This window comes from Phalacrocorax carbo, unplaced genomic scaffold (genome assembly GCF_963921805.1).
Source record: "Phalacrocorax carbo unplaced genomic scaffold, bPhaCar2.1 SCAFFOLD_36, whole genome shotgun sequence".
In the NCBI taxonomy this organism is placed as follows: Eukaryota; Metazoa; Chordata; class Aves; order Suliformes; family Phalacrocoracidae; genus Phalacrocorax; species Phalacrocorax carbo.
The window spans coordinates 1,398,582-1,426,240 of NW_026990495.1; the positions used below are offsets into that span (position 1 = coordinate 1,398,582).

The 27,659-nt window shown below is 50.7% G+C and overlaps 1 protein-coding gene across 1 annotated transcript; it reads right to left on the reverse strand.

The window, feature by feature from the left end:
- Positions 1-15,467: 15,467 nt before the first annotated feature.
- Positions 15,468-26,985, reverse strand: LOC135311317 (E3 ubiquitin-protein ligase RBBP6-like). The gene is given in 13 exon segments (XM_064440440.1): positions 15,468-15,575; positions 15,577-16,639; positions 17,212-17,219; positions 17,475-17,651; positions 18,099-18,202; positions 18,952-19,124; positions 20,043-20,182; positions 20,673-20,769; positions 20,888-20,976; positions 22,815-22,859; positions 24,495-24,531; positions 25,282-25,381; positions 26,820-26,985. Coding segments are annotated over 13 exon segments (2,307 nt in total).
- Positions 26,986-27,659: the final 674 nt, after the last annotated feature.

A 27,659-nucleotide genomic window follows, 5' to 3' on the forward strand; every position in this document is an offset into this window, starting at 1 on the left:
GGTTGGGGCCAGGCGGTGCCTGCTCTGGGATGGCGCCTACTGCAGCACGCGGTGTCATGGTCCTCTTATATGCTCAGCACATTATGAAGAAAGACCTGCATCATGTGGGTGTGGCAGCCCCGCCCTCGTTGCCCTAATGCCGAGTGGCCCTTAGGGGAGGGGGTTCCAGCAGCCCCGGTGTCCTGTCACCCCCCAGGTCTGTCGCTGCCTGGTGTCCTGCCACACCCCGAGGTCTGCGCTGTCCCTCCCACCACCCCCTGGGCCTTCGCCACCCAGCATCACCTCCCATCAGCCCCGGGGCCCGCGCTGGCTCTCCCAACAGCCCTGGGCCCATCACCGCCCCATGTCCTCTCACCCCCACGCCTCTCACCGCCCGCTCTCCCTCCTGTCACCCCCCCAGGCTGACACCACCCACTGCTCCCTCCCGTCGGCAGAGAGCCAGGGCAAGACAGCCTGGGGGAGAGGCAGCGGTTTGAGTGTATCTTGTTGCATTTATGGAAGGTTCCGCCAAAGAAGGCAATGACCATGTACGGTTATTGCCATAACCCAACGTAATTCCCCACAGTGGCACATCCGCACTTGCTTGAACTCTGGAGGGGAGGACAAGGAAGTAAGGAATGAACCCTTAGCCTTAGGAGGTGCCCCAGGACACTATTTCTTGCTTTCTCCACCACCACAGCTGCTGCTGCAACAGCCTCAGTCCATGAAATCAGGCCCTGAGTTACGAGGTCTAGTTCTCCTGAGGAACATGCTGCGCCTTGCTGACCTTTTGGGGCCAACCGGCTGTCCCTCCTGTTCAGGGAAATCTGATAGAAACTGATTGTTGTAGCCTGGCAGGGCTAACGCGGGAGCTTCCACGACTTCTTGCTCTAGATCTTTCAGTGCCTTCTGGGTTTCCAGAGCCAGGAAACCCTTCTGAGTTCAGGGCTGTCCTCTATATCCAAGGGATGGTTATTGTTGCTCTCAGTGTCTCTTTGCTTCTCCTGTTAATGGTGTGTGGGAAGCGTAGGTTTTAATACGGTAGCCTTGCTTATAAGCCTGTGGTGGAATAGGGATTATACATATTCAGCCCATAATCTGGCCATTGCCACAGGGCAAACTACAGCAGCAGAGGCAAACAAGCCCCACTGTTGGCTATGCACTCAAAGCCCACCCACTACCTGAAACCAACTCTCCCGGGTGTCTGTCGTGTTGAATTCTCAGTGGTACAAGGACAGGCATCTACGTGATGAGTTTTCACTGAAGAAAGGAAGGATACCGCCCTTGCACCAAGAAGGGTTTGTCGCTAGTCTGAAGGGAGAGCCCTGCCTGTGCTTGGAGAGCAAAGCTGTTGACAAGCTTACTCACTCTGTAGGGGCCGGGAACTGGAAATGCCAATAGAGCCTTCAAATTAATAGGATGGGTGGACGTGGACCATTCAGCCCTTAGGACCATACAGACAAAAAGGGGAGCCTTATGCCTGGAACGTTCCATAGATCTTTTCCTAGGCCTAAAGGCAGTGGGTATTCCTCCACAGATTCTTCCAAAGCCTTGCTATATACCACATCTGCTGAATGTGGAAGGGAGATTTTCCAGAAGACCTTACATAGGACCTACTCCAATAAGCCATCACGCTGTAGATTTCTTCCTGGATGGAGTCTATTGGGATCAGCAGACTCTGAGGCAATTCACAGATAGATTAACTTGATAGGCTGCAGGAAGGCATAATCAGACTAAAGCTAATGTTAAAAGTTTGGTTGCCACTATGGGCCTAGAACCTGTGTATCTGTTGCTTTAATAAGCTGCACTATTCATTAATCTAGCCGTGATCGTTCTCATTGAATGTGACTGGCCCTAGAACACGACATTGGGCATCTGCCATGGCTCTGTGTGGAATAATTGCTGGAGGTGACTTAGAAATTAAACCAATGTTTTTAGAGATGGTGCAGCATTGAAGAAGCTGCCAGGGTGAAGTGCAGCTGCTATGTGAGGAATCCATTCCACGGCAGTTCCCTTGTAACCATAGATGTCGGCAATGCCAGGAGAACTTGGCGTACTGACTGTAAGAGGAGTTGTCCGGAGGGTGGAGCGGTGCAGGGCCATCGTGGCCAGGCTCAGTGATAAATGGGAACTGGAGGTACCCTGGAGCTGGCACGCTGCATATTTGCCACCCTGGGCCAACAGTCCATCATACTTTTGACAAAATGCTGTCCTTTTGGTGAACTTTGGTCATTCGGTATAATACCAAAACACACCTCCATCCCCAAAGTTACTCGCCTCTAAGGTGCAACCACCCCTCACTGGGCATGCACTTTGAATTTCTTCTAGTCTATCCTTTTAAAAGTAAAGCGAGGAAATTCTACACCAGTCATGATAAAGGTATGCATGACTAGAGTCACTCAGCTCCACCTGAAAGGTAAAAAATAGTATAAAATGTGTGAAGAGAAAGAGGGTTTTGGGGAAGATACCATCGCGTACCACTCTGACTTCTGGGACCAGTTGACGGGCTGAGCCTCCTTCCCCCCCTACTGGATCGCCTTTGGGTAAGACCAAAACATCTGGGTATCCCATCTGTTTCCCCGGGAAAACTTAGAAACCTCTCTATAGCTTCACTTTAAATCTCCAATGCTTCATACCTGCTTAAGCCGTTTGTAGCCTAGCAGCGTTACTCATCTTCTTAGTATTTGTGTGTGTCTTGTAACCAGCAATCCTATCACCGGTAACCCAAAGAACCTGTGTATCTGTTGCTTTAATAAATTGTACTGCTCATTAATCTAGCCGTGATCGTTCTCATTGAACGCCACCGGCTGGGGCATCTGGCAAACAGGTTACTAACAACAAATACTCTGATGAGCGGTCACTTCTACAACCCTTAGAAAGTAAACCGTTGACCAAGTCTGAGACTAAGACTGGACTTAGCCGCACCTAGACTCCTCTCTGAGCAGGAGTTCAGAAAGCAAGGGGGTCCTGTCTGAACCTCGTGACTCAGCGGTAGGGTGTCCCCCTAGGCACTCCTCAGACTCTTACCATTCACGCACCAGTGAGTTAAATGGAACATATCAGGTCGTATGAGAATGTATTGTCTCATGCCAGTTCATTTTAGAGCTCTGAAAGCTTAGGAAAGTTGGGGAGAAAGAGGTGTTATCAATTTCTGCATTGTAGGGGAGACGATTTGACTGGCTGCTGTATTTGGAAAGACAGTATTTCAGTAAATGTGTACTTAGAAAATGGTGGTCTCGGAGGCTCAACACAATCCTGCTGGAGTCTCTGTAGGTCTCAAAGTAGTTGGCTGACGCTGTAGTAATTTGTGATCCTAAACGCATTGCCCATGTGCATCCCACGTCCGCCGTGCCGTTTTGCTGTTGGCTGCGCTTGGTGAAGGAGCGGAGGGATATTTCACCCCTGAGTCTCTGACAAGATGAGAGCAGGAGCTGGTAGGAGCTTACGCGGTTTCCCTGGAGGTATTTAAAAGACATGAGACGTGGTACTTTGGGACGTGGTTTAATGGTGGACTTGGCAGTATTAGGTTCACAGTTGGGCTCGATGATCTTAAGGGTCTTTTCCAACCTAAATGATTCTATGAGCCTATGATCTGCCTGTCCATTCTGTCCTCTCTGTAGCTACTAGGTTCCTACACCCGCAAGGTCTCAAGGCAATAACTTTATCTTTCCTTGTCCGTATACACAGTTCAAACTCTTACGGTGTCTTTCATGATCTTGCAAGAATTAGATATGCATCTCTGGCTTTACAGATTCGGTTATGCTCTGACCATATCTTTGAGCCTGCGGCAGTGATAATTTTCATAGCCTTTTGTTTGGGTGCGTGATTCACCTTCCCTCTCTTCTTACTGGCCTTAACTTAGGTCTGGCGTTACAAAGAAGACACTTGCGTCACCTTTCTAGGCTCTTTCTGTTTATTAGCTTGACTTAGTCCTGAAGAGGCAACTTCCCCCTCTTTTGTGGTGCCATCCTCTATCAACAGCGTGTCAAAATCTAATAAGAGCACCTTTGGATTTTCTCCACTTGTGTCATGTTTCTGGAGAGCGTGCCTTCTAAAAACTTGTTAAAAACAAACAAACAATACCCTCCCCACCCCCCCAAAAAATAACCACCCAAAACCAAATTCCAAAAACAACAGCAAAAAAGCCCCTTTCTGTCTCCTTTTCATGAAGTGTGAGGCATGGAGAAATACCTGTCATTTTTCTGATGGTTTCTAATTAGCCTTTATTCAGAAACTATTCAAGTGCAAGGCACACGTGAGCTTCTGTTGGATGTGGACTGAGGTTAGCGATGAAGCCGGCTTCAGAATTATGACAAGAATTGATACCCTCAAAGGCAGCTTCAGTGGCTGACACAACCAAAAGGGCACAGACGTTCACAATGAAACATCCTAAAGCGTGGGAGGGTCCCTAAGCAGTAATGAAGAATTCAACAGAGAACAGAGAAACATTTTGCCAAATGAACTGTCTTCTTGTTCCTTCCTCTGTCAGGGTGAATGATGTGCCACATACTTTGCTTACGTCTGGAGAAGGCATTATATTGGGCTGGTGGCCAGTCACTAGCGGGGTTCCGCAGGGCTCCATCTTGGGGCCCGGCACTTCTTAATCTCTTTGGAAATGACTTGGATGCAGGACTGGAAGGAATAGTAACTTACTAACTCAGTCTGCTGAGGACACAAAATTGGGAGGAGCTGTTGACACTCTTGAGGGCAGAGAGGCCCTGCAGAGGGATCTGGACAGACTGGAGAGCTGGGCAGTCACCAACCGTATGAAGGCGGCCTCACCTCGAGTGCTGTGGGCAGTGTTGGGTGCCACAGGACATCAAGGATATAAAGCGACTGGAGAGCGTCCAGAAGAGGGCCACGAAGTTGGTGAAGGGTTTAGAGGGGAACCCGTACAAGGAGTGGCTGAAGTCCCTTGGTTTGTTCAGCCTGGAGAAGAGGAGGCTGAGGGCAGCCCTCATGGCGGTCTGCTGCTTCCTCACAAGGGGAGGAGGAGGGGCAAGCGCTGATCTCTTCTCTCTGGTGACCAACGATAGGATCCAAGGGAATGGCAGGAAGATGTGCCAGGGGAGGGTTAGGCTGGACATTAGGAGACGGGTCTTGCCCCAGGGGATGGTGGAGCCCTGGAACAGGCTCCCCAGGGAGGCATCACGGCACCAGCCTGGCGATGTTCCAGAAGCACTTGAACAAGGCCCTCAGAGACACGGTGTGAATTTGGGGTGTCCTGTGCAGGGACAGGAGTTGGACTTGATGATCCTTGTGGGTCCCTTCCCACTCAGGACATTCTATGATTCTATGAGTAACAGTGTGAGGTTTCTCCTTGGGGCCGAGTGGTAGAGGACACGTCAGGGATGCCCAGCAGGCAGCTGTGCCCAGTGCATGGCCACGAAGGGCAGGGCCAGACCCCTGGGCCTCCTGGGTACACGGGTACTGCCTCAGGGCCAGCACCCCAAAAGCCTTCCTCCGAAGGAGGCTGGGCAGAGGGCTGGCGGCTGGGGCTGCGCATGGAGGGCCCCCGTGTCATCCCCATGTCGCAGGGCCACCACCCGGCAACGCAGCAGTCCCCACGCCCCGGGACAGGATAAAAGGCAGCAGCGTCCCATGGCCTGCTTTTCTTGCAAGCCCCTGAGACGACTCCATGGAGGGAGAATAGGCCTGGGCATCTCCCGGCAGGCACGACCAGCCTGTGGGACGAGGAGGCAGGTCTTGCCCACGTGCTCTGGGAAGAGCCCATGCATCACCAGCACCGGGCTCCGGGAGGAATTTTCCCCCAGGGCAGACTGGCACTGCTCCCTGGGGTTTTTTGCCTTCCTCTGCAGCCTGGAGCAGGTCCACTTGTCAGGGCTCCTCTGGTCCCTTTGAGATGGGTTACTGCCTGCTGCGCATGCGCCACCGAGATGGCCTCTCGGGCCCTGCAGCTGCAGGGGGGAGGAAGGCTTTTTCCCCTCACGGTGTGGGCTAGAGAGTGTCACCGCGGGTTTTTGCCTTCCTCTGCAGCGCTGAGCACGGGCCCTTGCCAGGGCTCCTTTGGGCCGCATGCCTGCTGCTCCTGCTCCACCAAAGTGGCCCTCATGCCCCGCGCCCGGGGGAGGAAGCTTTCTCGACTCCCAGGACAGGCCTCCAGGGTGGCCCCCGGGCCTTGCTTCTTGTCCGCTCGAGCACTGAGCACAGCCCCTTGCCAGGGCTCCTCTGGGCCTTTCCCCTGCTTCTTGCCTGCTGCTCTTGCACCTCCCAGGTGCCCCTCGTGCCCTGGCTCTCCCTGCCTCTCTTGCCCACGGCAAGTTTGGAGCAGAAGCCAGCTCTGCTCTTCCCTTGGCTCCGTTTCCCCAGGGCTTCTTGCTGGTGCAGAACAGCCTGTGCTTGGAGGGGCTCCAGCCTTGCTGCACCACCAGGAGCTGCCACTTTTGAGCTCTCCCTGCATGCCAGGCAAGCACTGGGCAGGCATGAGAGCGCTTTTCATGCATCACTGCCCAAGAAGGACAGCCTTCCCAGCATCTGAAAAAGAGAGTTCATCGCACCTTTTTTTTCCACTGATATGTAAAACCCTGTTTACTTTTAGCATAGATTACTATTGCTTCTATTACTAGATTCCCATTACAAAAAGCAACAGTTAATGAACTGTCAAAGATTAGACAGCTCGCATATTCTGAACAAGTAGGCCATCTTCACTCAAGCTTCACTCAAATTTGGTGTTTAAGGAATGAGAACACTTCACAAGTCTTCTTCCAGAAAAGTCATATCCCAAACTCTTGAATCGTATTGAAACCTATCAAGACGGCAGATTATCAAACTGAAATATCACACTAAGGAATAAGAAGCCATTATCATCTCTGAGAATCAAGCACCATTTAGCAGATTTAAAAGAGACTTCTCCAAGAACAGTTCTTACGTATAGGCACCATAAATGTTCTGCCATCAAACTTCAGTACTGCCCTGACAGGGTCAATACGTAGGACCAGGAAAAACAGCACGGTTAGAAACGAACAATGAAATGATGCTCAGCCTTTGGTGTAGAAAAGAAATTATAGTCACAAGACATTCCAAAGTATAATTTAGACAGAGAGAACACTCCTGTGCAAGGTGGCTTCCAAGTGCCTGCACAGCTTCTCACTCACAGATACACCCTTGAGCCAAAACGTTGCTAGTGAGCAGTTTCTGCAACAGCCACACAACCCGTTTTCCAATGCAGTGGCGTAAAACAAGACAAAATTAAGGCACCAAACGCAGCCTCAGCCTGAGCTGAAAAGTGCATTCTAAGTGCACTAATACCCTCCGCTCAGGTTAGAACCAGTATCTCTTCTGCCTCTGTAGCTCCTAACTACTGATACCTGCAGGAAAAAGTCTTACAGCCCTCGGGCAGAACGTGGCACTAAGTTCCACCTCTCTGTAACAGCTTTTATACCACGGTTACGGGGTTGCAAAACTAGAAAGAGCTATTGCAAATATGTCAAGAGAATTAGAAAAAGCCACTAATGAAAGCGCAGAGAGGATCACAGCCCTACACGAAGAAATCAAATTGTTATCACAAATGGTAAATATGGAACCGATTAGACCTAAACCAACTTTTACCAGCACAGGACAGAGCATGTGCATTACTGAACAACAGTGTTTATGCTTTATAGGGTTTTTATGTAAATCAGGAGCAGAAAAAATGAAACTGCTAGAAACTAGATAAAGACTCACCTAAAAAGATCACATTACTAAGGCAGGGATTACCCCTCAATCTAGTTGGGTGTTAAGGAGTTTCAGCAGGCTGTCCGCACAAAGGCTCTTTCCATTATTCTCCAGTTTTCTCCTTCCCTTGCTCTTTGTTCATTCAGAGTCGCCTCACCTACGCTGCTGCTGTGAGGTTCAGGGGGCAAATATTACATGTCTTCCAACAGTCTAGTTGTCTCCTTAGATGACTCTTTAATTATATTTATATCTACCTTTTTGTACCTATCACTCTAAAACATTCCTCATAAGACTATCCCTCGTAGAAACGTAACCACATTGGACGCAGCTTCTACTTAGCGTATGGTCGCAGAGTGTTTTTTCTTGTTTATGAAACTTTACGATGTTTTACTGGATGCTGTGCCTGCATACAGCCAGTTCTCTAAGGAAGACGGGTTGGGAGTTGGTGCAAAGGAGCTGTGGCATACAGCTGCAAACTTCAGAGGAGAAGCGTGATGTACGGAAAAGCGACGCAAGTCACAGGTAGCTGATGAGAGAAATGCTGGCGCTGGGGAGGTGAGGAGCAAGGTTGTCCGTACAGTGTTGGACCTTAAGGGCCTGCTTTTCCTAACTGTCCAAGCCCCTTGAAGAAACACTCTGGATCAATATCAACGGAATATACATTTCTAAACTGAAAAGTCATAAATATACCTTTTAAAATAATTTGTATTAGATGCTCTTTGTAATCTTCTTCCCCTACAAAACCTCTCCATTAGCTGCCTAAGTCTTGAGGATTTGCAAAAAGTTATAGGATGAGACATGGCTCATCAGTATTTTAAGGAGCCCCCCGGTGTATTGGGGCTGAGTCCATGAACCTCAGATACTGTCGGGACACTGAACAAACCTCTCAGGAAGTCAAAGTCAGAAGCAAAACCCAAAGTACCTTGAAGCATTAATGGGCCCCACTAAGGGCTGTTACCGACAAAGCCTCCCCATGGACTCTCTAGAGAAAGCAATTGGAGGCTGTGGTTATGGTTTGAAAAATGCAAAATGCAGGCGTCCCTGATGGGGAGAAAACCCTTAGCTAGTTTCATGAAGCAGAAAGGCCAAGCCCTGACCAGAGCCCTTGGGAAAGTAGAGCCTGAAAACCTCACAGTGCAGATTCTCCTCCTGAGCCTTGGTGGCAGAGGCAACTGCCATAGCCAAGGGGACAAAGACTTTGGTTGATAGCCAAGGGGCGAAGACCTTGGTTTCGCTGGGCCTTTTAGCCTTGCAAGAGCCCTGAGCCTGCAGCCTGTCCTGCTGTCATGGTTCAGCCTCAGTTGGCAACTAAACACGCAGCCGCTCGCTCACTGCCCGCACCCTGTGGGACGCGGGAGAGAATCGGAAGAGCAAGAGCAAATAACAAAGCTTGTGGGTTGAGGTAAGAACAGTTTAACAATTACAATAAAATAATTAGAATAAGAAGAATGATTATGCTAATAATAATAATAATGATAATATAACAGAGAGGAAAAGGGAAAAAGGGAAAAAAACAGAAACACAAACGATACAACCGCTCACCACCCGCCAACCGACGCTGCCTGTCCCCGAGCTGCGATTCCTGCTTCCATCCCCTGGCCAGCCCCTCCCAGTTAACATACTGGGCATGATGTCACATGATACGGAATGTCCCTTTGGTCACCACTTTGAATCCGCTCTCTTGGCTGTGCCCCCTCCCCTCCCGGCCGCTTGTGCACCCGGCAGAGCATGGTAAGCTAGACAAGCCCTTGACTAGTACAAGCACTACCCAGCAACAACCAAAACATCGGTGTGTTACCAACATTGTTTTCATACCAAGTCCAAAGCACAGCACTGGGCCAGCTGCAGTGAAGAAAGTTAACTCTATCCCAGCTAAAACCATGACACTGGGAAACCATCACGGGGCTGAGGAATCATTGCTGGCATGGAAAGCCATCATCGGGATGAGAAATCACCGTGGGGATGGGAATCCATCGTGGGGATGGGAAACCCTCACCGGCATGAGAAATCAGCATTGAGGACAGGAAATCAGCAGCAAGATGGGAAATCATTGAGACGGGCAGTTGCTGTGGCGTGACGGGCACAACAGCAGCGACGGCCTCATTCACCGTCGCCCGCAGCGACAGCCTCATTCAACACCTTCCATCTGGCTGCCCTGCGAGGTCTTTTGAACTATCGTGATCAAGACAGTCTTATCCTGCTCTACCTCATTTGCCCATAAGGATAGTAAAGGAAGAAGCAGCTCCCAGAAGCTTCAGCAAAGAATTTGGCAAGGTCTTCTGGCCTGCTTCCATGGTCTCAGGACCCAGCCGCCCTGAAAAACCGGGCAATTGCTGAAGCACTGTCACTGGGGGAAAGGTAATCCTGGCAGGGGGAGACTGCGACCACCAACTCAATTGGGGGATGAAAGGACTTCCCCGCAACTCCTCCTGAGCACGCGCAGTGAATGAAAATCACATTGTACCTTTAAACTGAAGCAGAGACTATATTGACCAATGGAAGAAGGGGATGCCCAGCCAGGTCAGTGGTTATGTATTAGGTAGGCGTGGTGTGTTAACTTTCATGTATAAATGTGAAAAAGGAATTATGGTAGGTGTGCACGCCAGGAGGAATTCTCCCCCGCGCACCCGGTGCCGAATAAAGCAGTGCCAGCGCTTTAATACTCCCGGAGTTGAGGAGTTTTATTCCCGCTTGAAACGCAATAAACCTGCCTGGATTCACAGACCTGTGTGCACCTTGTTGGTATAAATGGATAGCGACATGAGCTCTGGAAAATGTACCCCAGCGTCTGCACCCACCGATGCCACTTAACCCTTGGGTGCAAAGGGGTGGCAGCTTGGGCTGCTGCCCAGGCACCCTGGCACTGATCTCTGAACCCATGTTTCACTTCAGCCTCAGGTGAGCTCGTAACGGTCCCTTGGGCAGGAGGAGCAGCTCGTTACAGCACTGCGGCGCTGCAACGCTCAGCCTGGCTCACAAGTCAGCTAACAAGGCCTGGTGCTGCAGGAAACAGTTGGCAATATTTATTGTGTGCTCCTAAACGGATCCTACTCAGAGGCTCACGTGACCACATCTCTGATCAAACTTGCCCCGAGTATGAAAACTCCCACTGAAGCTTTTCCTGCTTCATCGCTTTGCTCCAGCTCAGTATTGAGTCAGGAGTCGCTTTCTGCCTGCTAAGGGAGCAAGTTGTGTGCGGATGCACTGAGGGGGATGTATGGGGGTTCCAGTCCCCACTATCATTTTTGCAAGACCCTCACTCAGCCCAGCACCGCATCAGCTAAGAGTCGCTCCTGTGCTTGGCTGCCTGCTTTGCTAAATACGACAGCTCAGATGTGCAGGCGAGTGGCTTGTACCAGCACGCAGGAGAGACTGCAGGGGGGAAGGGAAGCGGCTCGTGCCACCACAGCCCGTCTCCTGGCATGCTCTCCTCCAGCAATGTCCCCCAGTGGGAGTCGCGAGGGGCCTCGGCCCCAAGGGCCTTCGGACAGGCATTTCACAGCCTGTCCTGTCCCCATCTCCCCATAGAGAGGCAGAAGGGTCTGCTCAAAGCATTCACGCCTGCGGCCAACTTTGCTGGCAGCAGCCTGCATTTACCTTATTTTAAGACTATCACCAGGCTGCACTTTCAGAGAGAGAGAGGTTAGCAGCCTCCCTGCCAGGCAGGGCTTTGGAGAGGCAGTGACGGGAGAGAGTGGTTTTGGCCATGCCAACGCCCCCAGGGGCTGTGAGGACCCCCAGTCTCTACCCAGGACAGCTGGGTACTCGAAGCAGGCTGCAGGCTGGCGGCTTTGCCTCGGGGTACGCTGTGGCAGCCCTGCCGGGGCAGGGGGTGCTGCCCATGAGCCCTGTGAGTCCTGAGGCTGAGGCAGAGCTTTGCCTGCAGCTCCTGGGCTGCCCCCGCCCCACGGAGCCCTTCAGCCCGCTCCCGCCGCCTCCTTGCAGAACACGCGCTTCCAGGGCCAGGAAAAGGAACCGCCCGGGTGTCTTTCGCGACGCTCGATGCCCCCCGGAGCCGCCGTGGGAGCGCGGCCGGGGGGTTCTGAGGCAGCTTTGCTCTCCTGGGGATGGGAGAGGGCGCCTGCTTCACCCCGGCACTTGGCGGGGGCCGCGGCCCCCCCTGAGCGGCACCAGCCGCCCCCTTCCCCCTCCCGGCGGAGCCCTGCCCCCCTGCCCCAGCCCCCCCGCGCAGCCCCGGGGCCGGGCGCGGAGCGGAGCGGGCGGCGGCGGCGGGGCGGGCCGGGGCGGGCGGCCGGGCCCGGCGGGGCCATGGGGGCCGCCCCGCGCCGAGCAGCCGCAGGAGCGCCGCGGAGGGGCCCGGCCCGGCCCGGCCCGGCCCGGCGGGGCCATCGGGGCCGCTCCGCGCCGCGGCGGCGGCTCCCGCTGCCGCTGCCGCTCGTGCCGTGCCGGAGGCGTGCGGGCGGCCTGGGGCTCCGCCTGGGGCCCGGGGCTGGCGGCGGGGGGCGGCGGGGCGGCGGCGGAGAGGAGCGGCGGGCAGCCGGCAGGTAGGGCTGCGCGGCCGCGCACACGTGCTCCGCGCTGGGGCGGCGGGACGGGGGGCGGCGGCGGCGGGGGATGGGGTGAGGGCTCAGGGCCGCGAGCCCCCCCCTCTCGGAGAGCGGCAGCGGGGCGGGCGGAGACCGCCGGAGCCGCCTGCGGAGCGGGGCTGGGAACGCGGCACCGCGCCGCGGGTGACCCTGCCCTCGGCAGCGGGGAAGAGCCGCTCCCGAGGCGGTCGCTGTCCCCCGGGAGCCCTCTCCCAGCCGGGGCAGCGCATGCAGCAGCCGGGATTCCGCCCGTGCCTGCGGCGGGGAAGGAGAGACGCCTCCGCCCGTGCGTGGGGCGCGTCGTGGGCTGCATCAGAAACGGGGCGGCTGCGGGTGCGGGTGGGAGAAGGGAGGGGGGTCGTTTCTAGCCGCATCTTGGGCGCAGAAGCGGAGTTGGGCGAGCTCTGGGTGCGCACGTGCGGGCTCACAGCGTAATCACCGTGGCTGTGCTTGGAAGGGAGCGACGTTTTCCTGGGTAAAAAAGTGGCTGTCGGCCGAGCCCAGAGAGTGGTGGTGACCGGAGCTAAACCCAGTTGGCGGCCGGTTGCGGTCAGGGTTGCCAGGGCTCAGTTTTGGGGCCCCTCCTGTTTAGTGGCTTTGTCGGTGATGCGGCTGAGGGGCTCGAGTGCCCCCTCAGTAAGTTTGCAGGCGACAGCAAGTTGGGTGGGGGTGTAGGTCTGCTCAAGGGCAGGAAGGCTCTGCAGAGGGACCTGGGCAGGCTGGATCGATGGGCCGAGGCCAGTTGTGTGAGGTTTAACAAGGCCCAGTGCCGGGTCCTGCCCTTGGGTCACACCAACCCCAGGCAGCGCCCCAGGCCCGGGGCAGAGGGGCTGGGAAGTGCCCGGCGGAGAAGGCCCTGGGGGTGCTGGCTGACAGCCGGCTGGGCATGAGCCAGCAGTGCCCGGGTGGCCAAGGAGGCCACCAGCCCCCGGGCTTGTGTCAGCCCTGGTGTGGCCAGCAGGAGCAGGGCAGGGATGGGGCCCCTGTGCTCGGCACTGGTGGGGCACTGAATGTTATGTTCAGTTTTGGGCCCCTCGGGACAAGCAGGACCTTGAGGGGCTGGAGCGTGTCCAGGGAAGGGCCACGGAGCTGGGGCAGGGTCTGGAGCACAGGTGTGCTGGGGAACGTCTGAGGGAGCTGGTGGGTTTAGCCTGGAGAAGAGGGGGGCTGAGGGGAGCCCTTCTCGCTCTCTGCAGCCCCCTGAGAGAGGGTGGAGTGAGGGGGGGTTGGTCTCTGCTCCAGGGAAGAAGCAATGGGATGAAAGCAAATATTTAGCTTCAAGCTTTGTCAGGGGAGGTTTAGATTGTATATGAGGGAAAACGTCTTTACTGCAAGCGTGCTCAGGCATTGGCACAGGTTGCCCAGAGAGGTGGGGGAGTCACCATCCCTGGAGGTATTTAAAAGACGTGTAGGCGTGGCACTTCAGGGCATGGTTTAGGAGACTTGGTAGTGTTGGGTTGATGGTTGGACTTGATGATCCTAGAGGTTTTTTCCAACCTTAACAGTTCCATGATTCTATATTCAAGTATCACTCACCATGTTTTAAGTAGCTTGCAGTAAAATGGATGTTCTGGATTTGGGGATTTTTTGTAATGAATCTTCTTGACAATTGAAAAGTAAGCTGTTCAGGTGACCTAGTTGAAAAGAAAGCGATTAAGTAGAAAGAGAAAGGCTGAGCTGGTAATTTTTGCCTCTGAAAGGTCATGGTCATAAGGATGACTTTTGTGATGGGGCAGGTGCCACGGAAACACTGGTGGTCTTGTACCTAATCTTAGGGCTTTTCAAGGCTTCGGTGTCAAATACTACCATGTCATGCCATAGCAAAAAATATCAACTGTGAGAAATAACGATTAATTCTTGCATTGGTGAACTCTGAAGGCTGCACTTGGAAGCAGCTCAGAAAAGTCTGGCTGCAAAAGCAATTCCCTAAAGCGCGGTGGTAGTTCCTCACTCAGTGCTGGTGCTGGCACACCAACATCTATTTAGAAGGTGAGATTTGATCTCCAGACGTAAGGTCTTACTTCATTTTTCTCCCTCAGGCAAGTGAAACAAGCAGCGCCTGTGAGGACGAATGGCCCTCTTCCATCTCTAACCAAATGGGCAATATTGCCCTGGCTCTCTGGGAGAATTTTGTTTAACCTTGACCACCACAGTTCCTGTCTGTGAGCAACAGCTGTGTCTTGTTCACTTAGTCACACGAAGCACACATAAAACACGCGGCGCGACAGAACGTCAGCTGTGCCCAGTGCAAACATAGAAGAGAACCCATGAGCCTAATCTGAGAAAGAAATTCTGTATTTGCTTGTATCCTGCTGACTTCTAAATGCCTGCAAAGTGTTTCTTGGATGGGATTGCCTCTCTGGAGTAGGGCCTTCTGCCAGAGAGATCTAAAGGTAACGGATTTAACTAACTCCTCCGTTTTCCCCTTCTTTTTCTCCCTTCCTTTCTGTCTTTCCTGTGTGCCACTGAACTGTTTTCTCCTCTGTTCATGTAAAACTAGGTCTCATCTAATACTTTGCAGCTGTCGAGTCCTGAGCCAGTAAAGCACTGTGGGAAGTCAGCACGCTTCCAGCTGGCAGAGGGAAAGCTATACCCATTAGTGTCACAACGGGAAGGTGAGTGTATCTTTTCCCCCGCAAAGAGTATGAGTTGTGTAAGGTTTGCTCTAGTACCAAATTTAGTAATTCCAGAACATAAATCGGTAAATAACGGGATAGTAAGAGAATTAGGCAGTGGCAATGGCCCCAGGGCCCTAGCTTTTCTTTATACGCCTGTCAGTGTGCATAGTTAATGTGCATTCTGCTTTCACGGGGAGAAGGAGAGAGAGAGGACTCGTCAAGAGAGATGCAAGGCTTCCACCCTGCCTATGCCTACCCACAACCCAAAGCAGGTACAGTCAGAGCAAACAAGAAGGGAATGGCTGTGCTTTGTCTTTCACTGACTTTAATTAGTTCTAACTAACACTGAGTCTCCCCTCCTACTCCAGGAGTATTATTTTTCTTATTTTCTAATAATTTTTGAGACATCTCTGTGAGCTCATGGTAAGATGCTAGTTAGAAATGTAACACAGACATGCCAGGGAACACACGAGGCTAAAAGAGTGTTAACTTTATTGATGAACATGCGATTTGTGTTTATACAGATGCGAGTAAACAAAGAGAACAATAGCCATGCAATTGCCCGTATTCCAGAAATGGCTCTAACTTGGCTGATAAGGCACTCCCCTTCTATCCTCCCCAACTAGCAACTACTCGCTGCAGGACAGCATCAAAACACCCTCATCCTTTCAAGAGGAAGGTGTTTTAACACTGCCTGACTTTGGCTAGTCCTCCTTTGCCTTTTTCGCAGGAGGTTCCAGTCGAGGAGATTTGTCACGACCCGTGTCCACCTTCTCGTTGGAACCTTCAGCTGGTTTTACTGTATTGTCCGTCTTAGGAGGAAGAGCCACTTCTACTTTCCGCTTGGCCTTGTCAGTCTTTGCTTTTGGCTTATCCTTCTCTTCTTCCTCCTTTTCAGACCCCAGTCTGAAAGCACTAGACTCTGTTTCCATTGGCTCATTTCTCACAGGGGTAGCATCGTCTCTGCTTGGGAGCCTGAAGACAGACTCCGCTGTAACACCTTCTGCTGCAGCTGCCTCTCTTGGTTTTCTCGCACCTTCCAACAACTCAGCATTTGGAAATCCTTCATTCCGGTGCTTTTTATCTTTATTGCCTTTCTTGTCTCCCAGTGGTTTTTCCACCTCTTTCTTTTTTGATGTTTCAGGATCTTTGATGCCACGGCTCTCCCTTCCACATGGTTTTTCAGGGCAATTTCCAGCTGTATGATGGTTTCTGTGCCTCTGCCCAGCAGGATAATCCTGCCTACGTCCCTGAGCACATGGCAAATTCTCTCGTCTGGTGCCAGGTGGACCAAACCTACCTGGAGAAAAGTCCTCTCTGTTTTGTGGAGGTTGACAGCCAACAGCATAGCCCTTGTAAAACTTCTCACTCCGGTGCCTAGAGTTCCCTCGCCGTTCTCTGTATCTTTCCTTTCCAAATGGATCCCTCCAGTCACGAGATCTGCCCTCGTAAGCTTTCCTATCATATGGTGGAACCTCTCTGGACCTGTTAAAACACTCCCTTTCTCCTTCCCCTTGAGGTAGAGTCCGTTTAGTTGGAGACTGGCCCCTAAACACCGGAGACCTTGACCGTGAATGGTATCTTCTGTGCGGGGGTGACCTTAGCCTTGAATGGTGAGAGCCGCGTGACCTTGACCTGGAGCGATAGTTACGACTCTTCCCTTTGCCTCTTCTTGGATACGGCGGCGATCGCGGGGAGGAACGAGACTGGGAACGACTGAATGATCGAGAGTAGGAGTGAGTGGGGGAAGAACTGGATCTTGACTTGGTGTAGGTATACGAACTTCTACAGTAAGATGAAGCACTGCAGGGAGACTTGGACCTGAAAAAAAACCACACAGAAAAAGAAAGAAAAAAGAGTCACACTCCCCAGCATTTTTCCTCTCAAATTTGGTTTGCTTTGTTTGGTTTGGTTTGGTTTTTTTTATCCTCTCTCCATGTGTTTATGTAATGATGCTACTGCAAATTGAAGAACTTGTTAGCATGTAAAGTTTCTGCTTCCAAGTTTCTAGCCTGGCTTTCCACTTGATCCTATAATTATATTTAATTTTCATATGTGATTACGGTTTCCCCAGAAAGTATTCGGTTTTGGCACCCCCATTTTCAGTCCTGTGCTGATGTTTTATTTTAAATAATCTTAGTGCAAGCACAGATCCCTTTGTTAAAGGCAATTCAAAGTAAGCCATTTCAAAATTAATTACCGCTTGTGTTCTCCACAACTACCTGTGCGTACTTATTCATTGCAAATCAGCTGTTGCAGGAGTTACGTGTTACGGCCTCCTTTAACCAGGAGTAGTAGTACAGTTACCGGTAGTAATGCATTGAATTTCTGTGGGACACTTACAGTTCGCAGCCTGATCCGCCACCTGCTGAGCGAATTGTAGTGGCTCTCACTGGATGACCTGTTGCAGTGGGGAGGGAAAAAGAAAAAAATCCCATTCAGTTTATCTGAAGGTAAGACTTTTAAAGGAATTCTAAAGTTAGCGTTACTTACCCGTTGTGGGTATTGATTGTCCTTGGGGGCCCAGACGACTCGGCAGTGCTGCTTGTCTTAGTAGCGGAACCTGACGGCCCTTGGCAAAAAACGGTTGGAAAGAGTTGGAAACGAAGCTCTGCTAAAAGACAAGGATCAGTGCCTATGCTGAAATCAAACTAACCTTCTCCTCCAACAACCCGCTGATTGGCTGAGAGGAAGGTTTAGAAAGGTTAGCGGCCGTCACCAGCGCGGCGGGAGGCCCGACAGTCAGGAGTGGTGGTGGAGGTGGTGGCGGTGGCGGCTGCTGCGGCTGCTGCTGCCGAGGGTAGCCAGTTCCATTTTGGAAGTTGTTCACAGCCTAGAGGCAGAAAAACACGGACAAAAAGGGGATAGGAAACTTCAGGAGGCACACAAACAAAAGGCTCCACAGAGGAACATCACTCGCCTGTTCCTGTAAATGCTATCAATCCTAAAATAAATCAGCAGGCAGGGGTAGGAACACATCGCATTAAGCGCCGGCATTAATGACTGGTAACTCAGGGTGTCTGTATTTAAAGCACTTCAGTGTCAACACCGAATTTGAAAGGGAGGCAATCATGTTAAAACTGTGACCTGAATTTGCCAGACTGTCTCTAAGGAGTTGTAAGCTTCTGTAACAAGGGATCATGCACTGGAGGAGTAAATAAATGTAGCCTTGTCCAATTTAGCCCTGCTTCAGGAGCTGCCGATTCATGTTTTCTTCCCTTTCAGCTTTTCGGGAATAGACTTCTCTTACAAGCAGTTCACGGAAAAGCCATCACGTTACCTGGCGTAGGATCTTGTTGGCAGCTAAAGCATCAGGAGAAACATCGCTCTGATGACACGTTGGGCAGGTATGATCCTCAGAATCCAGTAACGCTGTTCTAATACCTGTGTGCAATTAGAGGCATCAAAATAGATTTTAGCCAAACTAAGGACATTTTTGGGGTTCTCATCAGTTAGAAAACCATGTATATGATTAATGGGTGAAGATGATCTTGAATTGGGAACATGAAGCTCAAGTTCAGTAGCCTAATAATTTTCTAGTGTGCAGCCATTAACGGTACAGCCCTGATGTTTCACTCCTGTAACATCTGGAGGTGTGGAGTAGGCGGTGTCTTGATGTCTTGACTCAGCTTTTTTCCACTCTCTAGTACAGTGAGAAGTCACCAACCTCAGGGCTAGTGAATAAAAGAGACCTCAAAAACCCGTTAGCGGGTTTGAGTTCTGAAGGTTTCAGCCAACTCTCCCGTGGAGGAGAATGTGCATTAAATGCCCAAGTACCCGATTGCTGCAGACCACAGGAAGTCACCAGCGTTGGCTCTGTAATTTTGTAGGAGGGAAAGGGCTGTGGACAAACGAAATGCATTCGCTATCTAATAGTGTCATCACCGGCGCAGTTACGCCCTCTTCTCATACTTGTCCTTCCACGTGCGAAGGGGATTTAACGAGATACATAAAAAGGAGGAAAAAGCTTTCGGCCTTTCTTTTGCCCTTTATAGGAGAAGAGTCCTTTCCTATTCAGGCTGGGCTTAAGTACTACATAGAACCGGTGACACAGTAATTTCCTGATCTCCTGTTTCTGCTTTCAGAGGATCAGAGGTGATGTTTTGAATTAACAGCCATGGGGTCACACTTACATTCGTCACAATAACTGTTTCCACAGCAGGGAATAACAGCTGCGTCGGTCATTATATCTTTACAAAGGGGACACAGGAGCTCATCTGGAATAGGCTCATCGGAGGGGGAGGAGGAGGCCGGCTCTTCCGGTAGAAAGGGAGGCTTTTCCTTCTTTCCTCTGGCATAAGCTTCCCTGGAGGGGGGTGGGGAAGGAGAGAGCAAAAAGTTAAAGGTGGGTCAAGGAGAACTTTTCCAAGCTTTGGCTTTTCTCAGGGGAAGAGAACAGGTGGAATTCTTCTCACTCCACATTAGCCTTCTAAAACGTAGGCCGCTAGTTGAAAGTCCTTTTCTACAGCCACAGGATGAGAAGAGGGAGGGGGAACAATTTTCCTGCTGCAGACCTCTCCCATTCATTGGGTCAATGGAGAAATCAGCTCAGACTAGGCAAATAATTTTTTGACAGCTAGAAATCGTGTGAAATGAATCCCACCTCTCCGTTGCCAGAGGATAAAAGTAAATGGCAGGCTGAGGATCAAGTCAGTCTCCGAGTAATTAAGTTTTGGAAATGGAAGAAGTCTATGTTAGAGCTTCTACAAAAGGAGGTCCATGGCAGAACACCAGAAGTGCCACCGAGTGCATTTTAGAGCAGCCGCTCTTGTCAGCACACAGTAGTATTTTCTTAGTTTATAGCAACAGGAAAACTGCAGCCTCTTTCACACAGGGGAGGTGATAAAAGTCAGAGGGGGAGGAAACCTCACTCCCACAGCAACTTGTTAACTTTTGCAAGGAGCCTTTGCAGCATCAGAGAGAAGCAAAACGCGCTTTCAAAGAGAACGACTCCACTGCAAACACCTCGGAAACCTTTTGCAGAAATACTGATTCTTAGCACGCCACAAGTTTAAGCAGCTTCCAGGGGCATGAACAGGAGGAGCGTCCTATTTTAGGGCCTTGGGATTAGAAAGTATCACAGGTGTTAAGGTTAAGATGCAATGCCAGTGCTTCCTCCCCCGTAACTAGAGGTGCTGGCCCACTCGGCTGCATTGCCGCCCAGGCATCGACGCACGGTTCCTCTCCTTCGCTCCTGGGTCAGTCCCGTTAGTCCCATACTTACGCATTAATAATTGGTATGGCATATTTTCCCGTGCTGGTCAGCATAGCACCCTTTGTGTTGGGATCTTTCACCTCCACCATGAAACTCCTTGGAATGCCTGTGCTCCTCCTAATTCTGGGAACAGGCTCAAAAGTCTTGTCCTGGTAGGAAAAGAAATGCAGGCGTATCTCAAGACCCACACTTAAAACGACATCTCCGTGACTGTTGTTAAATGGCAGGGACGCTCAGCCAGAGGCTTGTGTCATTACACCAGGCAGATATCCAATAGATGGGGCCAGCAGAAACATCCTGGTTTTGTACAAAATACTAAAAACTGAGAACTGTCTTCAGAAAGGGTTAAAACCCAAAATAAATTTCCAGTCATATTGAAATACAGAAAAATATGCATGAAAGTTGACAGAGAAAGATCTCTGGCTATGTTTGTTGTGATGGCCTGGAAAAAAGAAAATTTTGCCTTGATAATTGCAGGTGTCCCTTGAATTTTGAAGGGCTTTGCAACTTTGCCATGTAACCTCTCTATTTCACCCCAAGAGAAACACGTCTTAATATGCGTGTTCATGTATCTGTTACCTCACTGCCAAGGTAAAAAACAAAAACGAAGTAACACCAGAAGTCCCCCCCCAACCTTACCCCGTTTGTTGGGCAGTTCTTTATATAGTGGCCAGGTTTTCCACAACGAAAGCAAGTATATGATGGCGGAGGTAGACCCAGGCTGTTCTTCATGTAACTAGAAGGTTTTTGGGAGAAAAAGAAAAAGGGGTGCATGTATCTCTCTTGTTAAAGCAACCATCTCTAGCATTCCTCCGTAATTGTTGGGGAACAGATCTGGCGTTATCAACACTTACTTGATTGGATCATATGCACGGCAAGACTGTATCATCATCGCTTTTATTTTGTCTTCTTCGGAAGCGCTGGCTTCAGCCAGACTGGCAGTCTGTGTAACAGGCCGTTAGTCGACACACACGTTAGAAACACTTTAGAGCCCCTGCTAACTTCTTCGTGTTAAGTGAGCTAACTACGGTAAGCAAAACCTGCAGGTTTCTCCAGCTGGCCGTGTCCTTTTACCATGCAAATTGTAATACAAGCCTTACGCAGAACTAGATCTTCATATGAAGGAAACCAGCTGATTTCTTGGTTTTTGAAGTACTATTTGTTCAAACGTTTTAATTACACACTAGTGCAGATACCAGCAGGGTCTAAGGGAGGGACTGTACATTCTTTGGACCGTCCAGCACCAAGCCTTCAGATCAGCCACTCCTGTCTTTGCTTTTAGGTGCATTCCTTCGCAAGAGCAACCAACTACTTTCAGCATTTTATTAAATGGTTGTTTCCTATACACAGTTTTTCCTCAACTGTAACATAATGCAGATCGACACCTATGAAATCATTTCCATTAACCGTGACAGAAAACTTCACAGACACTTGACTGATTTGCTTGAACCCAAGAGATGTACAAGACACATCCAAAACCCACAAAACATTTCTAGGGATAGGCGAAAGTTCAAATATGGCATTTCGTACATAGCAGTAATAAACCAGAGGACTTTTTACAACACATTGACTCCCTGCTGAGCCAGTCTGCGCTAAAGAGGGTAGAGTAAGTCACAGTTTTGAGCTGCTCTGAGGTGTTGTTCCTGTATTGTTCTGAAATACTTCAATGTTCTCAAAAGCTTCAATGTGTGCACCTCTTGGACGGCTTCTCACATTTTAGAGTAAAACTTCACCTAAGTTTACAGAACCAAGGACACGTTTAGGGACAGCACTAATGCAGACCAGTTTCTTCTGGTGGCTACCTTCCAAATGAATTATTTTTTCCAATATTTTTGCCACGTGTCCACAATTTCATGTCTGTGGTGAGAGAGGGAAGAAGTGGCTAGTGGGGAGAGCTTTCTCTGTCTTGGGAATGAACTCCAGCCTTTCTTTTCAGAAGAAAGAACAAGCTCCTCTGCATTAGGCCCTGCCTTCTCTGATCTTTGTAACTTTAAAGCCCAGGCCCTGAATTGGCTAGCACTACGCCTTCTCACAAGGCGCAATGACTAGTGCTTTCCCAGCCAAAGTTACACATTCCCGGGCAAAAACCGCCAGCAGCTCCACAGCAAAACGCGGCGTGGCAGGAGTTCCAGAAGGTCACCTCCGCCAGCATGCCACACACAGGCATGGGTGTGTTCCTAGACACGGTTAGGGACATAATCACAGCGTACGCAGTCTGCGTTCAAGGAAATCAGATTGTGTTGCCCACTGTATCTATACGACAGCTGATGAAATTGTGCAGCGGTCAAAGAATGGATCTGCAGCTCTGAGGACTAGAAATTCAGAAATAGCCCTGCAATTGTCCGTGTTCCAGGCACGCCTCTAATTTGGCTGCTCCACACCCCCTGGAATGTCCGTCCCTTACAGCCAGTGACATGCTTCTGTAAAAATAGCGCTCCTCCCCAAAGCAGAACTAACGGAATGTATGAAAAAGGGCAAACAGCCTCTGAAGTGCTTCTCCTTTGTGTCTTGAAGATGAGCACTAGTGCAACGTGACGTTGGTGCTGGTAAGGTTCTCCCCTTCTATCTCCCCAAAGTGGCAACTGCTCTTTACAGGAGAGGATCAAAGCATACACACATTTTAAGGTTAACATAAATACTTGACATTATTAAGAATTAAAGTAAAGCATTGTTCGCATTACAACAGTTATACAGCTCTGGATCACAGTGCAAGATTTAAAAATATGAAGCAAACACTTTTTTTTTTTTTTTTTGAAGTATTTGGTAAGAATATAGATATACCTGAATAAGCTGGGACAGAGAAGCAGATGCAGAGGAGTCATCCATCTGTTCACAAAAAATTAAACACATATTCAAGTTGTACAGTCCAAACATAGCAATAGTTAACCTCTACCGTAGTCTGAAAGTCTGCACGATGCGCTCCGAGTGTGACTGCAAGAGGCATTTCCGACCTCGTGTCATTTGCATTTGCTCAAGGCAAAGTCCAAAGCTACGCCAGCTTAAGAGTGCCCGTGCGGTTAATGAGAAGAAACTAGACTAACCAGACCCGCTTGAGATCAGCTTGTTGCTCCAGAGTATCTCAGAGAGGGAACCTTGTCAAATGGGTCAGGAAGGGTAACTGATGTACTGTTCAGCATGTTTGCCCAACGGCCACCTTCCACGGCCCTCCAGCCCTGGGTCTTTTTTTGTTTCCTTTATATTTCTGCTGAAGTATTTCCTGCCAGTCCCTCCAACCAGTCAGTTAGAACCAACATCTCCATGAAACTTGTTTGCCACCCTAAGGCAATACTGCAGAAGAACTGGGGAGGGGCGGGGACACGACTCGACAACCCCCAAACCCCAAATAATCCAAAATCCAGAATCGACAGTCAATGTATGAACTGCCATTTCAAACGGAAGACTAATCAGAAACTAAAGAGAACTAAAGAAACTGAACAGAAGACTAAATCAAAATCCAGGCTATTACCAGTCAAGCATTTCCTTCTGTTACTTATTTATATTTCAGCAGCAGAAGGACAGTGTTTTCCAACCTGATGAAAAATGCCCCACAAAGGCCCCAGGCTCTAACCTTGCGCCAAAATTTGTACACTGGGTTTCAGGTATTTTCATTTGCAGACAAGCTATTAGATGAAGCTGCTGCATCAGAGAAAGCGGGAAGAGCAAATGCAGAACTTTAGAATACCACTTTGTGTAGCAACGATATTTACATTCAGGGCAATCTATTAAAGACATTCATGTACTTGGAGGAGCCCAAACAATATCACTGCAAGTAAACAGTTCCAGGAACAAATACCCAGGTATTCAAAGGCACGGAAAGGACTCATTTAGCTGCCCAGAACTGTCCTCAGAACGTAGGGCGTATGTCAGTTTTAGTTTTTGTTTGAACCCCCACGTCAAAGCCAGAAACAGTACCAAGTTTAACAACAATGGTTTCTCAGTGTTTTTTATGAACGTTTTCAAAAACCATTGGGCAAAGCAAGCAAAAACAGAAGCTAAGTGATACAAGGTGAAAATGGCAAAAATACACTCCGGAGCATTTTCATTGCAAGAAACACAAAGCGCACAAGCAGCTACGCCAACAGACACGTTACTAGCTGTAGACAGACAGATGGAGAGCACGGCACCACGTCCAGTTGTGCAAACCTGGAACCTACATCGCCTATAACCAATCGTACCTTATCTGTACAACACAAAGCCATTCAGGAAATAGCCTCGCATATTCAGGATGAAATACAATGCGTGACTGGGCACAAATACCAATAGTCCCATGAGAACTGTGCAAATGATGGCATTACGCAGTTCTTACTATGCTGAATCAAATCCATTGTCTTTGCAGCATAGGCTATGTTTTACTGGAAGAAATTATATGAAGCTAGTGTTTGGAAAATTTCATACAAGGCTATGTTGTTCAGAATTCAGTGCAGTGTGCAGAAAAAGGTGTGACCCTGTGCTTTTACATACTGCTTTTGGTGTTCCGCTCACTGGCTCCGTTCGACTTCTGGAAGGAGAAAGAAAGGAAGGTGATCAGAGCTTAAAATAGAGCACTTGTGCCCCACATCAAGCAGTGAAACAGGTTATAAAACCTGCCCATCAGGACATTGTTTGGATAATCTAGTGAATGTGGACATCTATTCATACACATAAACTGCTCTCATTCTCAAATTCTCACATTCAGTGCAACTAAAAAAAACCCCAAAATCCCACAATGACCACAACAATCCTGTAGGCAGGATCACGTTTGAGTAGCTGTAATCTCAACCAATACACCCCAGATCTGGGGCCTCAGAGTACCTGCCATATCCTGCCTCCTCCCGCAAATGCAGGAAATAGCCAAACACTGACAATCGGGCTCCTCTGGGATGGGAACAAATTCTAAGCGTACACTACGGTGCGTATCTGTCTTTACTCTGAAAGCAATACAAGCAAGCCCATAGCATAAGGCATCTCTCCACCTGGAGGAAACAGCATCTACAGCTCGGGTCTCAGAACAATCAAGCCCAAGAACAAACCCAACAGAATCATCTTAGAAGTTACCGTTGTTGGAGCCTGAAGCCCATGTCCCAGCAGGCCTAAAAAGGTCAGTCTGCTTTGGGACAGGTCCATTGAAACCTACCCCAGGACAACAAAAACTAACAGCCGCTTTAACAAGGGAGATGCAGTTGGAACGCCACTGGTAAACTAATATCCATTAAACCAGTGACCTCACTGAACCCCCTAGCAAAGACTACACCGCTTTACGGATACTCACGTAACAGAGGTTCTGCTGGTAGCTTTAACTCCTCCAGCCGGGATCCTTCTGACAATTACCGAGGAGTTCCTCGGAATCAGGGCGTCATCATCTGTGTATTCTGAAAACAACATCAGTACAGAAAAAAGCAGTAGTCAGTTTGTAAGAACGTATATCAGTATGTCATTACACAGCACTTCAGAGAATCCCTTTACAGAGAGAAAAGCAACCTTTTATAGGTAACACCGACTTTTATCGTCTCAACACACTCAACAAATGCAGATCAAATTAAAAGGAGGCACAGGCTTTTTGAAGGGACTTCTGCCTTTGCAGAACATGACTCCATGGGCAGATATTCCACTGATATTTAAAATCCTGTTTTCTTTTCGCTTAGGTTAGCATTGCTTCTGTTACTAGATCTCCATTATGGAAAGTTACAGTCCCGGAACTGTAAAAGGTTAGAGTGCTCAGAAAAATCTGAGCAAGTCGGCCATCTTCACTCAAGCTCCACTTTGTTCTTGTCAAGATCAGGTCAACATTTAGTCAGGACTCCTGCACGGGCAAGGTTATAAAAGAACAGTACTCTGTGTGCACGTGTAAGGATTCCAGAGACGGGAAGCACAAAAACACCCCCCAAAAGTGCCCCATCCCCCCTCACTGGGGCAGGATGGGGCAGCTCACACACTGGCATCGCAGGGCCACCCGTACTGGCTGCATCCCTTCCCCTTGGGCAGGAAATTCAGCTCCCTGCAAAAATCGTGCTGGGAAGGGAAATTGTGGGCATGGGAAACCGTTGGGATAGGAAACCATCACGGGTCTGAGAAATCACCGTGGGGATGGGAATCCATCGTGGGGATGGGAAACCCTCACCGGGATGAGAAATGAGCATTGCGGACAGGAAACCATCAGCAGGATGGGACGTCATTGAGACGGGCAGTTGCTGTGGCATGAGAAATGAAACCCTGGCAGGGCTGGCTGAGGCAGGTGCTGGTGGAATGATCGCCATGGGGACAGAACCCCAGAACACTCTTTGCCCCAGACAAACCCCACACTGACCCGCCGCCATGGCAGGTACAGCAGCAGCTCCTGCTCCTCGTGGTGCTCCTGCCCTCCAGGTAACCCCCCAAGGGGCTCTGCCCACCAGTAGCTCACCCCACCACCCCTCTTTGCTTCCCCCAACAGAGAGGTTCCCTCTGCAGCTGCCGACGGCATCGGAGGTGTCCGACATGCGCTTCACCACCACGGCCATGCCACCACCGGTCAGTGCCTGTGTGCTGCCCTCTGCCCCAGGGCTGCCGGTGTCCGGTGAGCCTGCCCGGCTCCACACCGTCACCTACCAGCGGGGCCAGCCCACCGTCTGGCAGGTGGTGCCAGGGCCCCTGGGGGCGCCGGGGCAGGTGGTGCAGGGCCCCTGCGGGTTGTCGCTTTCCGCAGTGGTGCAGGTCCCCGCTGGGGTGCAACTCCCTACTGGGGTGCTGCTCCCCCCTGCAATGCAGCTCCCCGCCGGGGTGCAGCTCCGCACTGGTCCCCGAGGCCCCACGCCCGCCGCCCCCACGCACCTTCTTTGGTCTGGGCGTTGGAGATCTGCAGGTCGCTCCTGGTCGCCTTCAGCTTCTCGCGGCCCATGATCTGGCGCTTGAGGTCGCGCAGGGTGATGTGGAGGCCGCTGAAGGTGACCGTATCATAGTTCAGCCTGGAGAAGAACTTGTAGTGGACACAGGACATGGTTGGGGCCAGGCGGTGCCTGCTCTGGGATGGCGCCTACTGCAGCACGCGGTGTCATGGTCCTCTTATATGCTCAGCACATTATGAAGAAAGACCTGCATCATGTGGGTGTGGCAGCCCCGCCCTCGTTGCCCTAATGCCGAGTGGCCCTTAGGGGAGGGGGTTCCAGCAGCCTGCTGTCCTGTCACCCCCCAGGTCTGTCGCTGCCCGGTGTCCTGTCACACCCCGAGGTCTGCGCTGTCCCTCCCGCCACCCCCTGGGCCTTCGCCACCCAGCGTCACCTCCCATCAGCCCCGGGGCCCGCGCTGGCTCTCCCAACAGCCCTGGGCCCATCACCGCCCCATGTCCTCTCACCCCCACGCCTCTCACCGCCCGCTCTCCCTCCTGTCACCCCCCCAGGTGACACCACCCACTGCTCCCTCCTGTCGGCAGAGAGACAGGGCAAGACAGCCTGGGGGAGAGGCAGCGGTTTGAGTGTATCTTGTTGCATTTATGGAAGGTTCCGCCAAAGAAGGCAATGACCATGTACGGTTATTGCCATAACCCAACGTAATTCCCCACAGTGGCACATCCGCACTTGCTTGAACTCTGGAGAGGAGGACAAGGAAGTAAGGAATGAACCCTTAGCCTTAGGAGGTGCCCCAGGACACTATTTCTTGCTTTCTTCACCACCA